The sequence below is a fragment of the Arachis hypogaea genome, chromosome 8, assembly GCF_003086295.3.
Source record: "Arachis hypogaea cultivar Tifrunner chromosome 8, arahy.Tifrunner.gnm2.J5K5, whole genome shotgun sequence".
Lineage (NCBI taxonomy): Eukaryota > Viridiplantae > Streptophyta > Magnoliopsida > Fabales > Fabaceae > Arachis > Arachis hypogaea.
The window spans coordinates 30,569,715-30,588,719 of NC_092043.1; the positions used below are offsets into that span (position 1 = coordinate 30,569,715).

A 19,005-nucleotide genomic window follows, 5' to 3' on the forward strand; every position below is an offset into this window, starting at 1 on the left:
TACGTGTATATTTGAACATTGCTAACAACATCATTTTTAAGATGATGTATAATTGAAGGTTTTTTTTTTCTTTATTAAACACAATACAAAAGCTAAGTATTTAAGCAAGAGTGCAAGACTCATATATAACGACTTCAATTAATTATTGAAGGAAGAAAAAACAAGAAGAGTGTTCTTTTTAGGTTTTTAGGCTACAGAGGCACCCAAATTATACATAGTAGCCACCACAATAAGACAATCCTCTTTTTCTTTCCCATTGTCTCCTATATGCATTATAGAAATATAGAATACAATATATTGATCCACCACTTGCAATCACAGCCACTACTTTTCCATGCAAATGCAACAACCCTCTCTATCTATTTTCTTCCCCCAATTTGTGCCATCCTTCCGAGTGTTTGAAAAGCCATTAAATAAGATATGGGTGATACATACATATATAGCACATAATAATAATAATATATTTCATATATTTAATTAATACTAAAAGTTAGAAGAAAAAGGAAGCAACTAGCTATGGATATGAGATAGGATCAATAATACTTTTTAATGGATCCACTTTATGTATATGACCTCAAATTAAAGCACCTTTTCATTTTCATGAACTTTTTTTTTCACTCTAATTCTATGTAGCTACTAAAGTTGCTCCCTCATCTTTCACATAAAATAAATAAACTCGATTTACATTTACATTAAAATTAAAATATAAAGACACAAATGCACGCATGGGCGCAGAAGAGAAGATTGAAAGAGAGAAAAATAAATAAATATTTATATTATATATAGATATATTCTCTTCTAGTAGATGATGATGATGATGACACGTTCATTCTAAAGCAGCCCTAAAAGGAAATACCCCACTTGTAATTAACAGCAGCTTTTAGGCCATGCATGGATCCATTAGAAGCTGGGGAAGTGATTCTGATGATGAGAAGGATGCACCATTTGCAAGTCAGTGGTTGTTTGGCATGAGTTATCATCGCTCATCAACGTCCTGTTTAGAAATGAAATGAATAAGTTTTTTTTTTTTTTCATCAGAAGACAATTCTATTCGAATGTCTAACATAAAATAAATGGTAAAGACTCGTTACAATTGTTTTTATGTGAAATTGTTCGTTTGACATATTTGACTAAATTACTATTTAATAATCCTCAACTAATAATTTCACATGAAATTAACTGCGCTTAAGTTTATAAAAAAAAATCGATAACATACTCTCGTGGCCTTGATGCCCAAAGAGAACTAAGGGCGCGAAGGCGTCCATAATATTCTCCAATGACAATAAAACACCGTGCTGCTTGACGAACTGTTAGTAACCGACATAATTGATGAAGTGTTTGCTGCCTCAAATTATCAGCCTTGCACACACAAATAAATCATGTTTAAAAGAAAAAGTTAATTGTGTAGCTAGAAATTAAAATAGGTATGTTCTAGACATAGAAAATATTCGTCTTATTCGATAATATTATTAGTAGAATCTAGATATAATTGCACATGGTTTCAAAGCGGTTGAAAACCGGTAAGATTGTCTTGGCTATTATATAAACTTGCATTGGACGGTTACTAGTCATGGAATAAAATAATATATATTCTACCTAGGGTTTGTTTATGATGAGATTAATGATTATGGATATTTATCTAGCCCCATCACTTTCTGAAACCAACTCCCGAGTGATACATTTTAATTAAGATGTTATATTAGAAGCTAAGCGTAATAAGTATACATCCCAATGGATAATCATAAACCCTAGTAGTGAAGGCAATTTGTCAACCTCGTTACCAATTTACAATAAGAAGAAAAACAAAAGAAAGCAACACCTACTGTATGTCATTATTAAGAAAAATGAAGAAGAACAAAAAACAAAAAAAGAGAAAAGGAAATCAATCATATTCTCAAGAAAAATCAAGATGATGAAATGATGGAGAAATGTTAGCTATGTAGTAATAGGTGGTAGGGATAAGGGACACAAATTTGCGGCGCAAAATGTGCACGGAGCCAATGAATGAGCAGGAAAAAAAATACAAAATAATGGATTAGAAAGTTACGTATCAACTGATGTTATCATCTGTTACTGGAAAATGATATTCTCAAATGATTTTGTAAAATCTAATGTCACACTATATAAAATTTAAGTAGGAATAAAAAAATATCCGAAAAAAATCTTATGAAATTATATGGTAGAAATTCGATTTCTATTTACGAGTCATCTAGTTTAATTTTTATATTTTAACAAATCCATTAAAAATTTGTATATTTATCATAAAAACTTTCTCACTTAATATACTGTATCCCTATCAAAAGTGCCATAATAATTGTCTTAATTGTCGAAAAGTCAAATAGAAGAGAAATTAAAGATATAAAAACCCGTTCCCGGCCCCTTTGGCATCCAATTTCATCAACAACTATAGAGGTTATCAACCAATTAACATTTGTAACCTCATATTAGAAGTCACGTATGCATTCAAATCTTGTTTTGAAAATCATTAGTCAAACTAAAAATGGCGACAAAAACATATGTCACCTGAGGCTTCACTTCACCAAATCTAGTAGTAAAAGATAAATTAATAAATGAAAGATAATCAATAATCAATAGTTATCAAAATTTATTATTTTTAGATATAAATTTAGTTTTTTTTTTAATTTAATAATATGATATAATATTAGAGAGACAAAACAAAAACAGTCAAAATTTATCTTTTTTTAATATTTATTAATCGTTACAAATTATACTAAAAATGACAAATTTTAATTATTTTTTATTAATATTTTTTATTATTAAATAATTTAAATTTTTAACTCACATTTTTAAACATTAATAATTTAAAAATAATAAATTGTGCTATTACTTGTAATTAAATTGTTTAATTACCTGGCGAACAAAGCCTTCAAGATTGGCAAGCTTGCCCATGGCAACAACCATCTGTTGGACGCCGTCGACAATGGGGCCGCCGGCGATGGTGTCGACGAGAGACTGCTGGAGCTGGTCAAGGCCTTGAGAAAGAGCGTCCTCCGCTTGCTGTGAGGAATGGCGCAGGCCATACATTCCCATTATCTGTTGCTCCGCCAGTGGCTCCAACTGTTGTATCAACATCTGTTTACCACAACAGTAGCAATTAATCTCAACATTAATCCCAATTTGAACCCTAGCTAGCTTAATTGAAATGCTATATTAACCGTGATGAGGTCCGAGGGCTTGAAACCACCGATCCAGAGGAAGCAGCGTTCAGCTTGGGAGGTCCACATGCCATTGATGAGATGGAAAACATCTGATTTCGCTGCCACACTCTTCAGCCTGAACAGCTCATCGTAATGGGACAAATATCCATCCACGATCCCTCTCATTTCCCCCTCCGACACCGCCGCCTGCACCCCGTTCCGGAGCTCCCCCATCAGCCGCTGCTCTTCCTCCAACCACCTTCCGTATTCCAGGTCAAACATCGCACCTCCTGCATGCATATGCGTCCAATAACCACATCTTACATTATTAACCCTAATTCATTCATTCATTCCCTATTATTATTATATTTAGTGCCGGTTCAAATTTGGATTGGTTTTTATTAATTATTATTTAATAATAATGTAGCTATATGTGTATATTATAAGTATTAAAATGTTTGGTTGATTTGGTGACTGGTGCAATGTGGCTACCACTGAAATTGACCCACCACCACCATTTTTATTCCTTCTCATTAAATAAATAATAATGGATTCGTTGTATGATATACTACATACAACAAATTTAATTTAATTTTAATAGACTTAACATCGTGAGAAAATTATTTATATAATCAACCAAAATATTGTGTTTACTTAATTTTATCAGTTTAAATTTCAGAGATAATGTGTTTACTTTTTCTCATTTTTATTTGTTGGTTAACTTTTTTTAATTTTCTTCTCAAAAGCCTAATAAAAAGTATCATATAAAGAGCACAGTATCTTAATGGAATGATTCTGTGAAAAGCTAAAGTATATAAAGTAGACTTTACATATATCATATATGTTAAGAAAAGGTCTTACAGTTCATCAAATATATATATATATATATATTATATGCATGATCTAATCTATAAATTCTGGCCCACTATTGTTTCTATCATGTAGTTTAAGTCTGTCATTATATAATTCACATTCAAACAGAATTAGCCATAGGTGTTGGTCAAACTCAAGAGACTTCTCTTAAAAAAAATTAGCATTCAATATCAAAATTTGACTTTTTATTTGGTATTCCAAGAATTTATACTTCACAAGAAAAGAAAAAAGATATATATTACAAGTAAATAAGGATTCACACAGCAACCATAGTTTCTTATTCCTATGTGTCAGCACTGAGTAATAGCTTCAAGTGTAAAAAGAATACTACAAACCAAAGTTTCAGCTACTTATTTATCAATTCCCATTTTAAAAAATTATTATAACATGAAACTGCACTTCAACATTATTTTTTTTTCAAAGAAATAAGAATTGGTAAAAACTCACCGGAGCTTAGATTGCCTCCAACACCACCACAATCCATGAATAGTCCCTATTAAATTGAAGAGCTCAAATAATAAAAACACACATATACAAAAAGAGAACTTTATAATTTATATAGTATAACATAATAATTGATAAAATATATTTTAATACATATGAGTTTAGAACCTGAGAACGAGCCCTTTGAAGGTCTTGTTCAAGTTGTGTAAGCTTTAATCTACTTGACTCTAATTGCTGCACATAAGCCTGCTCCATAGACAGCAAGAAAAATGCACTTATTATTCATTTTTATTAACATCCAATCATTTTTTGTCACCATTTTACAATATATGCTATGCTTTAATCTTATCTCTTAACAACTATTTTTGAATTTGTGCAACCATATAATAATAGAACACACCTTTTTCCTTAGACGGCTTTTTCTTGCTGCCTCTCTGTTTTGAGCCAAACGTCTCAATGTCTGATAAGAAAAATAATATAGAAAAAAATATAAATGTAAAAGAAGTTAACATAGCTTCAATAATGCAGAAACTATATTATAAAATATAATAGAGAAGGAGATATAGATACAAAAAAAGGTCTATGGAAAAATAATAATCTATGCTTTCATATTCAAACACCTTTGCATCAAGTGGTTTCTCTGATGTGGAACCAGCTCCCTTCCTCTGCAACTCAAGGGGAGAAAAAAGTTATTTGAAACAGATTGATTATTGCAGAATAAATAAGAAAAAAAAACTTATTTGAAACAAAAATTTATTTTTGCTAAAAACAATCAGTGTAGAATTTGGGACTAGAAAATCAGAACAAAAATGTTTCCATAGCAGAAGCTTCTTGGTATAAAAGAGGGAGGGAAATGAATACAAGTTTAGAACATATTTTAGGTAGCTAAGCTATTAAAGGGTGCTACAATTTTTTTCAATCCGAAATGAAAAAGAAAAGACAAATATGATTATATTTTCTCACAGAATTTCTAGGAAGAGTTTCTGAATGCTGATCAAGTCCCTTAGACCATTTCTCTTGAGGCATGCAATAATCAATATGATAAGGGTAGCAAAAGGGATCATTTTCAGCCATTGTTTTTTGTGGCTTAGAACTTGAGTAGGAGAAGAAGAAGAAGAAGAATGAGAAGAAGAAGAGGATAGTAAACTTGGTAGGACACCGGGTTTAAAATGAGAAAACTTTGATACTTGATAAGTACTGAAAAGATTCTCCCTTTGTTTGTTTGTTTGTTTGTCAGTACTTTGTACACATCCATTCCTCTCTATTTCTCTCTCTCTTTCTCCATCATATTTCATGTCAGAATATATTCATCAGAAAATCCTTCAGGAATCAGGAAAACTCTGAGTTCTTTTGATTTTCCGATACATGTTGGGATCTGTGCTGTTCTATGTGAAGATAAGAGAGAGAGAGAGGGACTGATGTGGAACAGTAATAATTGCATCAAGTTTGAACTTTCCCTGAGATTTTGGGATATGGAAAAGAGTGAAACTGAGAGATTAAACAGTTGAGAAACAGTGTTGGTTTTGTGAAGATCAGAGTAAGCTAATAAGCTACCTTTTCATGAGGTGATTTGGCTTGTGATTGATTCTGTGGTGATGAAGAAGGGCCTACTATTCTTGAGGCATCATGATGATCATGTTGAAGCTGGTGCTGATGATCTAAAGAAGGTGTTGTTGCCTTTTTACTCATTGGAGATTCTGCTTCGAAGGGTGGCTCAGTTTTTGTTGAAAGTGCTGAATCAGTGCTTTCTCCTCCTGATTTTGAACCTCCCTAATTGCAAAGATTTAATTTTGATGAGCATGATTCAAACCCAACATGATTAATATTAATATTATTGTTGTTTGAACTTGTTACTTGTAAGCATAAGAAACTTTATATTAATAATTTTGAATGGTCAAAGATGAGAGTAGTACTAGTACCCTTGAGGTTTGGTGAAATCTGATTGGCCATGAAGGGAACATTTCTAGTGTAGCTGCAGGTCTGGGTGCTGTTGTGAATAAAGCTGCAAGAATCACAAAAGTAAAATCTGAGAGGATCACCAAACCATAAAGGACTATTGAAGCCTATACCAAAATAAATAATATCATAGAAAAAGAGATGAGAAATGAGGAACCTAATCCTCCTCCTTTTGCAGCAGTTATGGAGTCAGTAGAAAAAATAAAGAAAGAAAGAAAATCATGCAAGGAGGGTGAGCCTTTCTAAGATTGTAAGCCCACGCCATCATAGCCTATTGCCTCAGAATCATTATGGTATTGGAAATGGTAACACTCTTTTCTCTCTTTTCTTCTCTTTCTCTCTTAGCTTCTCTCCCCAATAACTCTGCATTATTATCATTATTTCTTTTCTTTTTGACACATTCAAACCTTCTTGAATTCTTCTTCTCCTCCTTCTTATGCTTATTATCTAACGTCACAAAAAACAAAACACAGAAAGGGGAAAACATTACGTGCTTTGCCTTCATCATTTCTTGCCTTTACTCCTTGCAGCACAATTGCCTCTTCCAACTCTCCAAAGTTAAAAGCATGTCCTTCATTACTATCAAACAAAAATAGTATTATTAAACTAATTATTTCTAATTAACATCAGATCATATTATAGCATAAGGGAGAACTTTAATTACATTAAGGTTGATGGATTAGCAGTATTAATTCCATGAAGAACACCATAAGAAGGGACATGGTGATGGTGGTGAGTTGAAGGCCCTGCCTCAGATAAACCAAGTCCTCCTCCTATTATTCTCTGGCTCCCCATGCATGCAACAACTCTTTTAGCTTCCTTACTCCATTCTCTTCTTCCCTGAAATAATATTTAGCATCATTCTAGTATCAATAAATATGTAAAAAGAAAAAAAGTGGTACATATTTATATATGGTCTAAACTTATATATATATCTATGTGTTTACCTCTCTCCTATACTATAGGTGATGATAACTAATATCTAAGTTTGTATTTGTAAGTTGCCTCAATAAGAGGGTCAAGTCTTTGTCTCAGATATGATGATATATCCTCTAACTCATAGCAAGTAGCAACCTTTTTTCCTTTTATCTTTCATGGGCTTGTGTCTTTGTCTCTGTCTCTATCTCTTTCTTTTTTTTTTCTTTGCTACTTCTCTATGAAGAAACCTGGTTGATTATTGATTAATGTCTTTGGCTTGCTTTGCCACTCTCTCTAACTTGAAATCATATTTCATTTCATTTTGAAGAAAAAATGTTAATTGTGTGGTGCTTGCTTAACATACTGTCCCAGCAAACATGTCTCTAGCCCTTGTGGGCCTTCAAAGGTGGCTCAAATAAAAATTATATAGAAAATAAAAATCTAAAAAATTTAATTAAAAAAATGGAAATTGGACATGTGGGTTCTTGTGAAGGAAGGCACTAGAATCAGTGAGTCCTACTCCATTCTCTCTCTCTTGTAACCGCCTGTGTTTTCTTATTGGTTCCCTTTGTGGGTCTCTTCAGGGCAATATGTACTTAAAAACAAATATGACTCTTGTATTTTTCAAATGCCTAGTGGGAACACAATAAATTCAGCAATGAGATAGATTAATTAAGTTTGATGAGACTTTGTTTTTTCTTTAGTATTTACTTTCCCATCAAAATATGGCCCCAAAAAAAGGGTGAAAAAGAAAGGTCAATCTTTGATAATTGATATCCTTTTAAACCTAGGAGGACATTGGATTATTATTTCACTTTTTACAATTTAAGTTTTGTGTAAAAAATATATAATTTAAGTTTTTAATATATTTATTAACAAATAAAAAAAAATTACTACTAATATATAACAACTTTAACATGTGTTGATAAAGTTGTGGTACTATAATGCCATGCCATTTCATTTCAACCAAAACATTATGTTATTAGTATAATCTTTTGTTCATAAGCATATAGCATATTAGCAACCACTTTGTGTATTTAATCCCAGGTCTGAGATGGATTTGTTTGGTGTTATACTTCTTTGTTGATGAGTCAACATCCATTCCCTGTCACCACCTAAAACCATACCTCGTTAAGATTCCTTTCTACTTATAGAAATTGGAAACTCTGTTTCAGACCAATATAGTACTCATTGGTAATCATGAATTACTTGCTGCAACTTCATCTCATTTTTATGTTGTGCTCACAAATCCACCATTTAGATATATCTACAACTCTCTGTTTGACTATAATATGAGGAAATGGTCAGACAAATTTTTCTCTCAAAAATTATCTATTTTAAATTAATTTTTGAAAATTCTTTTTAATAAAATTTAATTTTCAAAAATTTTAAGTTCGTCATATTAATTTTTTTATTATTTTTGTTATTCATAACATCAAAATTTGTTGATATAATACATTAAGTGACATTACAATATACATTTAATAGTTCTAATTAATTGTTAACATAATGAATTTATGTAATTAGATGAAATCGACTCTAAATTGAAGATATAAATATATTATGTTAACAGTTAATTAGAACATAACCAAATGTATGTGTTATTAATATAATATTATTTAACGTATTATATTAGCAAATTTTGACATTATTAGTAAGAAAAATAACAAAAGAACTAATGTGACTAATTTTAAAATTTTGAACACAAATTTAATTAAAAAAGACTTTTGATAGTTTAGAGAAAGAATGATATTTCATAAACGATTTTGACCATAGGTATTTTGAGCTAATATATTTTTTATTTATTATTATTAGATGTAGTAGTGTAAATTCTAGCAATAATATATGAATATAGAATATATTATAGTGATAATTATATTCAAATAATATTATTGGTCAAACTATTGTATAATAAGTTAATAACCTTATCTACTGACCTTCGAAATTTAAAAGTACCCTAGAGAGAAGGACGTTATGACTTGAGGGTACATATATACTTATTAGGCAGAAGAGATGCATACTTTAAGTATTTATTTCCACACTTTCATGGTCTATTACTCTATTACATATTAAAATGGAATGGGGCCAACATTATTGAGCACATAAATATATTAAGCAATATATGTCTATGTAGATAAAGAAGAGACAAAGAGATAGAGAGAGAGATGAGAGAGACTTTTATTGGTAATGGACCCATGAACTATTTTCATAATAAAGAGGGTAAATTAAAAGCATATATTATATCTTGTGCTCATCTAATACCTTTTATGCACTCCTACCAATTATTCCTCTATGATGCCAATCATAGGTCTTAAAAAAAAAGGTGGTTTGGTTCAAAACATAAAAACCCTCCTTGTGGATTAGGTCAATATGTATTTTTAAGTACATACATGGCTTTTGTTCCCAAAATACCTTACAGCTTCTTCATGTGGAAATGTTTATTTTTGACAACTTCTTAAGACAACTATAGATCATTCCATTCCACGAATCTATCACTTCCTTGAGCCGTAATTATTTCAACTCCATTGTAGAAAGGTGATTGGTCCGAATCAAAATCATGTAATTAATTATTATTTTGTTGATTATGTTCGAACTATGTATATTGTATGCTAAGTCCCGTTACTTGTCGTCTAAGCAAGTAACAAAAATAGCATATTTTATTTTTATTATAACATATTGTTGTACGTCCTATCTAGTAGCTAGGGCAATTTGCATCTTGGTCTAAATATGAATCAAGAATAATGTTGAGCAAGACTGTGACCATTGTCTTTCATTCATTGGTGGTGAAATGGCCATTTGCATATATCAACCAGAGATGTCATTTGTGGTGGGAATATATATACATATATATGTCGACAAAAATCATGGCTTACAATGATTGGCAATGGACCCTAGCTAGAGACTATAGAAAATTGTATATTTTGTATTGATCCCTTTATATATTTGGTAATATGTTAAAATCACTCAATCAAACCTACAAATTTATACGTCACAAAATGTGGAGAATAATGAACAAGAAATATTGAACCGGTGACCCCCCCCCCCCATTAGTGTTCCTCAAATTGCTTAATCTTTTTATATATATAATTTTAATTTACTGTGTGTGTAAAATAAGTTTATATGTGTATTTAATTATATATTGTCACGCTAGAAAAATAATTACTTTTATATTAACTACGTGAATGATCATCCCAAAAAAAAACGAATATAATTATACAACTATATAAAACGTTTTACATCGTCAATCTATCAAAATTAAACAGCCACTGGTAGAAGTTCAATAACAAGAGACTTAAATAGTATACATCCATTTCTAGTTCAAAATTGCTGTCACTTGCACAGAAAGAAGAACTATACAAAACATAACCCTTTTTTTTAAAATATGTATAATTTGGGTCGTGAAGATGAAGTTTAGTTTGGCTACACAAATGGTTTACCTAAGAATACGCTACTCTTTTTGTGGTATGGGACATAGAGGTTCAAAGCCCAATAAGATAAAGGCATTATTACACTACTTTAGCAACCGAGCCTATGCAATATGGGAGGGAGAAGCCTTCAGAATCGGCTTGGATCAGAATCTGCCCCATACTCCTTTTTGTTGCTTATCAAAACCTGCTTTAGTTTTTTCTTCTTTATTTTTTTTATTCAAATTTGTTAACAGAGTCCATACCCAAAATAAAAAAAAAAAACATGAGCAAAAAAATTTGATACCAGAAGGACAGCCAAATTGTACTACTTGGACTCAGCGTTGTAATATACTACTCTTAAAAGGTTAATTAAATTTGCAATTATAAACTCTAAACACTAACTCCTAAATCAGGAGTTTATGCAAAACAAGAGGAAAATCATGCACAGATAAGACATGTAGTGGTTACCTAAGCTTGAACTGTAGGAATTTCATATATACACCCAAAAAAACAAAAGAAGGATCTTAGATCCACGACAGGACGACTGGCCAGAGTATGTACATGTGTGGTTCTGTGCGTGTGCATGAACATGCACGTGTGTTGGATACTGGAGGATGATCTTGAATTCTGAATCTTATCATCATCCATCGATGGCGGAGGTAAGGCAGGAGCTCAATATGCTGCATGATAAGATGAGGATGCAAGTTGTGCCAAAGAAGGAGCAGCCCCACCTGCAGTTATGCAAAAAGAAACTGTTATCAGGAGCAGCCCCACCTGAAGTTATGCAACATGATATATATATGAACATAAAGCTTATTACTCAATTCTCAGAACTACTGTCCAGAACCTAAAGCTTATTACTCAAATCACCAACAATCAAATGTTTCTTCACTTTTGAACAGATACTCTTGTGTTCATGTGAAACTTTCCTTACAAACTCAGATGTGGCTCAACCTTGAACCGATACCAAAGGACTGTGTAAGAATATATAAATCATGCTAAACAACCATCAAGAAAATTACCTGCGAGTCCTGCACAGGCAGAAGAGAACACTATCACAGGTGGTGCCTGAATTGCAGAGAGGTCTATGTCAGTACTCAGTACCATGTTATCAACTTCAAACCGGAGTATGAAAGCATAAGGTACAATCCTAGGAATCTTTCTCCACCACATAAGTAAAAGCAGAATGACACTTCAATACCTATGAAAAGTGAATTTTATATACTCCAATGTGCAAATGATGAGAGATAAAAACAATAAGAACCACACTGCAAAATATATCATGCTGCAAAGCGATTGAACAGTTATGAATTGCAAAATCACACTAAGAGGAAATGGATCCAGCAAGAGGATAATTTTGGCATGGTCGGAGTTTGCTGTTAATTAAAACGCATGAAGATCTTCCTGGGAAAGAAACCAATGTTATCTACATTCAAACAGGACCGATCCAAATTGGAAACATTAATGATGGTACAAATTAGAAATGATAATAATGGACAAGATTGTGTAGACAGTAGACAGCATCTTTAGAGGCTCTAAAAACTAAAATAAAAATGCCTCAACAGAAATGTTTCAAAGGTGTTGAGTCAGAAAGCAACTTTTAGAAAGGCTAACTACAGAAAATAACAAAAGCTTAACCCTCCCAACACATTATCCTGTCCCCTCTGGTCTGTGAATATCAAATACCTACCTAATACAAAGATTTAGTCATTGACAAGCATTATGTATGCAGTAGTCAAGAAAGGAATTAACTGAAACTCACAATAAGTTCTTCTATTTCACAGTTGATTTATGATTCTCTTGCTAATTAAAAAGAATGATCAAAGTCAACTTACTTACATTTAAAGTGGCAACGTGATTCTATAGGTCAAGGGGAGGAAACAAGAGCAGCTAGGTCAGCCATTGTTCCATTGATGCCAAAGGAAAGTTTGCAGGGCACCTCTTAAGCGTACGGAGGCACCACAATCATGCAAGAATAGTTTAAAATTTAAATACCCCAGAACACTCTTAAGTTAAATGAATTGAAGTCCCCATTCTAGTTTATAAGATGAGTTTTATGATTCAAAATTTTCTAAACTTGCCCCGAGTTTAGGTGAACTCTCAAGTTTGATTGCTTTTCCCTAAAAGAATTATTTTAGGGGCCAACAGCTTTGCTTCGTACACTAAGTTGTTAATAAAAAACGAACCACTTTGCCATGATGGGATGAAAATATGAAGAAATCACAGATTCTTAGTGACGATATCTTCATGATCTTGAATTAAGAGAACATGTATCTTTTAATGGTTGTATGTTTAAGTAGGTCATATGTTGCTCTTAAAACATGCAAAAGAATATTACCAATTGTTTAGGATTCTTAATTTTAAGAGTTCTAAAGCCATAGATATATCTTCAAAGATTTAGAAACAGGGAAAATCGGAGCCGAACAAAAAGGAAAAGTAAAGAAAAAGTAAATATATAAAAAGAGAACTAGAAAAACCTAAAGATGCATTTGGTTTGTGTTTTCATTTTCTTTTTTTATTTCTAGTATTTTCAAATCCTGTTCTCTGTTTCCACTTTTTATTTTCTCTTTTTTCTTCGCAAAATTCTGAAAACAAAAAATATTAAAAATAAAAATAGAAAATAAAAGCATAAACTAAACGCATGAAAAGGAAACTCAAGAGTGGAAATAAAAGGTAATGAACTTACACCAATGAGAAAATGCAAGCACATAGGTCCGGCAAAACTGCATTAGAGAAGCATCAAAGTGCTTTCAATAAATAGAAGCATTTGATACATGAAACTTGTAATCTTTTTCAGTGGATGGAATGGAACATTTAGCATAATCTTCTGAGGAAATGAGCAAACCTACAAGTTTATTTTTTAAAATTAAAACTCTAGCCTATTACTATGAAAATTACAGCTTTCCGAATGGAAGTGGTGCTATTTCCATAATTACAAGTAAATCAAACTTTGAGAATCTCTCAACCCCAATCTATGTCCCCACTGAACTTTAAATGTAATGCATCTTAATAGCCACAAAGACCTAAGCATTACACATGCATGTTATTCCATCACAGCCAAGCTCATATATGCAATTCCTCTTTTATGGTTTTTAGGTTTAAAAAAAGAAAGCTAACATGTCTAGTGAGACAAACATACATGCACAATATAGATGTGATAAGAAAAATCAGTCCCCAAAGGATGGGAAAAAAAGCATACCATTGATGAATCCATAAAATGCACTTGTAGTGGCACCAATAGCATAACCAATCTGCGCAACATTAAAACCCACGAACAAAGATTACAACTTTAAAACACCCATATAATTAAAAATAGTAAAATTCAATTTTGATGGCAGGGGATTGCATCCTACACTACACACAATATTTCTTCCCATTTTATTTATTTTATTTACCATACAAAAGCTATCCCTGATGAAAGGGAGAACAGTCCAATGAGTAGTTTCCTGAAGAAAACAAAAAGAAGGTGAGAATAAAAAGCACATGCAATGTTTGATGAAAAAGAAAGAGAAAGTGTTATAAGAATCCTCAGTACTGAGTAGCATAATAGGATAAGATATATACAAACGAACGAACGACGTCGTTTGAAAGCGGAGCTGCGCAGTGATGGCGGTTAGATTGGAGGGTGCCATCTGCCATGTCAGCAACAGTAACTGTGCTGCCTGCTGCGATTTTCGTGTTCGGAATCGGAGGAGACAAATCTAATGTGTGTAGTTTTAGTGTTTTACACTTTACGCTTCTAGTTCTAAGTTCTGACTTTTTTTTATTTTTTTAATCCCCTAATAATTTCTCCAAGTCCAAGGGTATAATTCAACTTTTTTGAATTACCGTAACAAACAAGATTGGAGGTTTAATCAAGAAAAAAATTGGTATTTATTTTATAATTTAATTTCTATGTACTATTAAAGACTAAAAAATTTTACATTGAAAAATTTTTTATATATAATTATTTTTATATAAAGTTTTTTTTTTCCAAGTATCTCTCAATTTGACTTGTCAAAGACTAATCCATCGCAGTACTGAGCTCTATTTAAGGGTTTTGTCGCTGGCTAATGGATTGCTGCATGGATTCAAACTCCCGACACTTGCTTAAGCGGACTAGTGAACTAACCACTACTAGACCAACTCAACTTAGTTTTTATATAAAGTTTTTAATCATTTTCAAATAACAATTTTAAATATGTAAGTTTTTGTCACCTTACATGGAATATGAGTTAGTGGTGGACAACAATTAATTTTCATGTCATTTATTTTTGAAATTAATTTTTGTCTAATAATAATAAAAATTAAACTCTTTATTATTCTATGAGAAGGGAGATTTTTAAACTAAAAGCTATTTATATGTCACAATTTAAAAAAAAATCAATAATCTAAAGATTTATTACTTCTGCCTTTCAAAGAGAAAAAGAATTAATTAAATTACTTCTTCTGTTATCACAACTATGTTCTAATTGTAGAGACACTATCTATCTAATTTTCTATGATGTCATTCTGATGAGCGTCTTACATAGTTACATTAGTTTTTATTTTTATTTGTTTCTCAAACAAACAGATATACTTTTTCATCCATAATTTAGCTTTGGACTGCCATTGGTGGCACTCTATAACTCATCCTTTAATATAGAATCATATTCTCTTCTCTGTAGGGTATATCTGCATATCATGCATAACATTCAAGCCGGTCTCTATTGAATTAGATATCCAATCAATCAAAACATAGTCATATTCAAAGATAACAATGTTCTAAATGGAAATGGAATAGATGATCAAGCTAAATAAAATTAGCTTATAAAAGTAATCATCATACCAAAATTAAATGGTTAGTAAAGTTGAGAAGAGTGCAAATGTCAACCAATTAGCCCCCATTTTTATTAGGAGAAAAGTTGAAGGGAACATCAACTACTAATCTTGTTAAACATAAATTACATCTAAACATAGCAACCTGCCAGATATGATATCATTATATCAATGCTAATTAGGACTTAACACATTCTTAATAATGATATAAAAAAAGAAGCATCTGATTGCAATAAGTATAAAGCTAGGTGGGGGAGTGAGAATCCATTTTTTGTGGCTTTTGGAGAAGAAGAATATAACTACATTCTTTACTTGAGAATATGATTTTATGGGCTTTAATAATCTGGTGAGTTAAGATTCTCATGTTCTCATTCCATAAGAATCTTTGAAAACTTTCATCATTTTCCTTACTTTTTATTTTCTCCCTCTCTTTTCCCCTCAAGGAATATCATTCCGTGGTCATTTCTCGCTTTGCATTTCTTCAACCAATGCCATCATGCATGTGGCTCAACCAAAGTTCATATTAATCAGTACTAGTAACCGTCTCAATGATGGTTTTTGCTCATGATTGACCATCTAGACTACAATTTGATTCCCACTTGTCAAGTGCTTCTCATTTCAAAGTTTCTTCTTGCACTAACAAGTGAATCTATCTTATTGCAACATGCAGGGGGGAAAAGGCAATGAACTACATTAACTTCCTGTGTAATGTGCATTTAGACTATAGTTTTTGAGATTTAAATGACAAATCAAAGAGTTAGTATCATTATCATGCATGTGTGTGTAATATCCCCTAGCTAAACTTAAAAGAAGTAAATATATTTTACTGAAAATTAAAAAGAATAAAATTTATGTCCCATGTCTCAAGGTGGGACACCCCACCATGTTGGAAGATAAAGGCAATTTGGATACTCCTAAAAAGAGATAAGTAATCCATTGTTCTGTACAAAACATACTCTTTAAAGATGCCAACGACTTGAGAGTAGTAAAGTTCCCTAGAAGCATGAACATGATATCAAAGTTGATATACATATATATATATATACACCCTCAAACAGAATCAAAAGCATGCATTATGCATGCATGGTTTTGAGCCAAAAAGAATTAAAGAAATGACTTGGACTTGTATCAACAAGGTTATCATTGTATGGTTCTGATTACATTAAAGGCAATTAGTCTTCATCATTAAGACAATAACATCTCTAATTGCATGGTGAAAAATGATATAAAATTAATCAGACACTGCATAACTAAGACCTCGAACAACTGGTGGAAGCACAAAAAGAAGCAAGCATAAAGGTCAGTTCTCTTTATTCTCTTCCAGTAACATCCTCGATTTTATGCATCTTTTCTTTTCCATAGTCACTTGGGAGAAAACATTGAAGAACTCTTGTATTTCAGCTATGAAATAATACATTCTATACACAAAAAAGAGTAGAATTTCTTGGGCTGCATATAGAGCTATAATTGTTTCCATTGTTCTTTTTGAACGAATTTTATAAATCATGAAAGACTTGTAGCAATGCCAAAGATGACAACTTCAAAATTCAAATGGATCCTCTAGCCAAGTGGTTATACCAAGTCCATCTAAGGAGCAAGTAAGGTTCCATAAAAGGCAGAAAAAGTGGCAAATAAATCTTCATTGGCCAATTTATTCCAATCCACATGCCAGGAAACTATTTAGAAACTCAGCTTTAACTTTGCTCAAAAGTCTCTCACAGATTCGCTGGCCGCATTATATATTCTCAAAAATCAGAATCAAGAACAAGAACAGGAACATGGAGTAGAAGTGATATGAAGATACTATTCAAGGAATATTTGGCCTTTTTTTTCCTTCTAATTTTAGTGGTTTCTATAAGTTGTCTAAAAAATGTTTTATCTTAGTATGTCTTTAGCACCTGATGAATGGAGTTCAGCATATCATATTCTTTTGATAAATAGCACACTTTTGATAAACAACACTCTCTCCTTCTACAAGTGGTTTTGTGTTTATTTGACATAAAATTTATTCTATATTAGCTGTTAATCATTTAGTTGTTATATTCATGGGATTTTATTAATCACCCCATCTTACACCACTTACTCTTATTGTACAACACTAGGACATCATTATCTTTACAATTGAATAATGCAGATTTTCATGCAGTTGACACATGCATATGCATTGCCTATGGAATGCACGGTTTTAATTAAAACTGAATCAGATTCTAATGCATTTATTTCTGTTGTTTATAGTGGTTTAGCATGGTATATGCCTTGCATTTACACTTCCTAGCTATATCTCCAGATGTGCCTATCTGTTTTATTTGTATATAAAATTCAATAATTGGCCAACTAATCTACCATTTTCTGTTTCTTAAAGAGTATATCATGTAGGTCTAAATGCATGGCTCTATCCAAAGAGCATCCACTTAATGAAAAAATTCTACGTGGATAAGAACAAGTGTTCACAAAACTATAAAGTATAAAGCTGGTTACATCAGGAATGAAAAAAATGCATTGATTCATAAATGAGAATCCACTACATTAACCATGGTACAAGTCAAGGGCAATGTGGAAGGAAAGTAGTCCTATATATATTGTAATAGACTAATAGTACTGCAATTAACCGAATGCAAGTATAAAAGCAAGTACAACTCTGGCTTTCCCTTTTTCTTTTAGGTCCCTTATGCTTAGGATTCTAGAGGATGGGGCCTGTGTTTTTGTGCCAAAGAAAGAATGAGAAGTTCTGGGCCCAATTTTCTCTTATTTTAAACGGTGGGGGCTGAATAAGTACCAAACTTATTGAAGGAGACAAAACAGAACGTATTCTTATTCTATTCTTTACCTCCAAACAGTCCCAATAGGAAGCATCTTGCCACAATTTTTATATATATATATAATTTACTAACCTTCTCTTGTATCCAATGGTGCCTTAGTCAATCTTTCTTATAGTTTCACCAATAAAAACCAATTAAGATATTTATTGATGTCTTTGTCTGCAAACTTTACCGTTGATAATTCAACCACCCTGCATATCATGCTGATAAATAACTATTATCCATAATGTTCATTGAGGACTAATAAAAATGACACCAAGTTCAAGATGTGGAATAAAAAATTTATTAGACTTCTTAACTTCTAAGAATCTTCCTCTACATCAAGATATCAGATTCTCTAAACTAAGTCATATATATATATTAAACAAATTTGGGAATATGATTCCCACCTTTACTTGGAAAAAAAAAACGTATAAGAATGCACATTAGGTTAAAATTTGAAGGATCAATTCTGGAACCTAATGCAGTTAGGAAAATGATAGCAGCACATCACTTTCTCTTTATACAAATTATAATTTATGAGCAATTCCTCCACAGGAAATACAGAATGTACATGGATATAGTCTGTCCAATAAAAAATTTGCAAAATTTTATTTCCAAAGTTGCACTGCATAACTAAACGAAAAATGCTAT

The 19,005-nt window shown here is 31.9% G+C and overlaps 2 protein-coding genes across 14 annotated transcripts; both read right to left on the reverse strand.

The window, feature by feature from the left end:
* Window positions 1–440: 440 nt before the first annotated feature.
* On the reverse strand, window positions 441–7,744 carry LOC112706913 (transcription factor TGA9). Of its 3 annotated transcripts, none has more exons than XM_025758431.3 (13): window positions 7,379–7,744; window positions 7,096–7,271; window positions 6,922–7,010; window positions 6,395–6,477; window positions 6,030–6,245; window positions 5,096–5,140; window positions 4,876–4,935; window positions 4,644–4,721; window positions 4,479–4,524; window positions 3,177–3,448; window positions 2,872–3,093; window positions 1,217–1,359; window positions 441–994 (listed from the first exon to the last, which is right to left on the reverse strand). In XM_025758431.3, exons 2-13 carry the CDS (start codon window positions 7,224–7,226, stop codon window positions 901–903), a joined length of 1,479 nt encoding a protein of 492 aa, XP_025614216.1. In that variant the 5' UTR covers window positions 7,227–7,271; window positions 7,379–7,744; the 3' UTR covers window positions 441–900. The 3 variants fall into 3 exon arrangements, with proteins under 3 accessions (XP_025614216.1, XP_072057149.1, XP_025614217.1); XM_072201048.1 differs by having other exon boundaries at window positions 7,506–7,642; XM_025758432.3 differs by lacking the exons at window positions 6,922–7,010; window positions 7,096–7,271; window positions 7,379–7,744 and adding an exon at window positions 6,589–6,611.
* Window positions 7,745–11,052: 3,308 nt separating this feature from the next.
* On the reverse strand, window positions 11,053–18,549 carry LOC112705226 (uncharacterized). 11 transcript variants are annotated; one of them, XR_011864768.1, is made up of 6 exons: window positions 18,445–18,549; window positions 14,152–14,202; window positions 13,956–14,007; window positions 13,443–13,601; window positions 11,779–11,957; window positions 11,053–11,487 (listed from the first exon to the last, which is right to left on the reverse strand). XR_011864768.1 is itself a non-coding variant. In XM_072201050.1 (6 exons), exons 1-5 carry the CDS (start codon window positions 14,393–14,395, stop codon window positions 11,812–11,814), a joined length of 228 nt encoding a protein of 75 aa, XP_072057151.1. In that variant the 5' UTR covers window positions 14,396–14,575; the 3' UTR covers window positions 11,053–11,487; window positions 11,779–11,811. The 11 variants fall into 11 exon arrangements, 2 of the variants coding, with proteins under 2 accessions (XP_072057151.1, XP_072057150.1); XR_011864766.1 differs by having other exon boundaries at window positions 13,443–13,479; window positions 18,445–18,542; XR_011864764.1 differs by lacking the exon at window positions 18,445–18,549 and adding an exon at window positions 14,321–14,575 and having other exon boundaries at window positions 13,443–13,479.
* Between the last annotated feature and the right edge of the window lie 456 nt (window positions 18,550–19,005).

Excerpts from the sequence above, each read along its gene's own strand:
- LOC112706913 (XM_025758431.3), bottom strand. The coding sequence starts at position 7,226 with ATGGGGAGCCAGAGAATAATAGGAGGAGGACTTGGTTTATCTGAGGCA. Across the intron at positions 4,722-4,875 it reads AAAGCCGTCTAAGGAAAAAG|GCTTATGTGCAGCAATTAGA; the intron begins GTGTGTTCTATT and ends TCTATGGAGCAG. Across the intron at positions 3,094-3,176 it reads AGCCCTCGGACCTCATCACG|ATGTTGATACAACAGTTGGA; the intron begins GTTAATATAGCA and ends TGTGGTAAACAG.
- LOC112705226 (XM_072201049.1), bottom strand. The coding sequence starts at position 14,395 with ATGGCAGATGGCACCCTCCAATCTAACCGCCATCACTGCGCAGCTCCG. Across the intron at positions 14,203-14,320 it reads ACGACGTCGTTCGTTCGTTT|GAAACTACTCATTGGACTGT; the intron begins GTATATATCTTA and ends TGTTTTCTTCAG. Across the intron at positions 14,008-14,151 it reads TCAGGGATAGCTTTTGTATG|ATTGGTTATGCTATTGGTGC; the intron begins GTAAATAAAATA and ends AATGTTGCGCAG.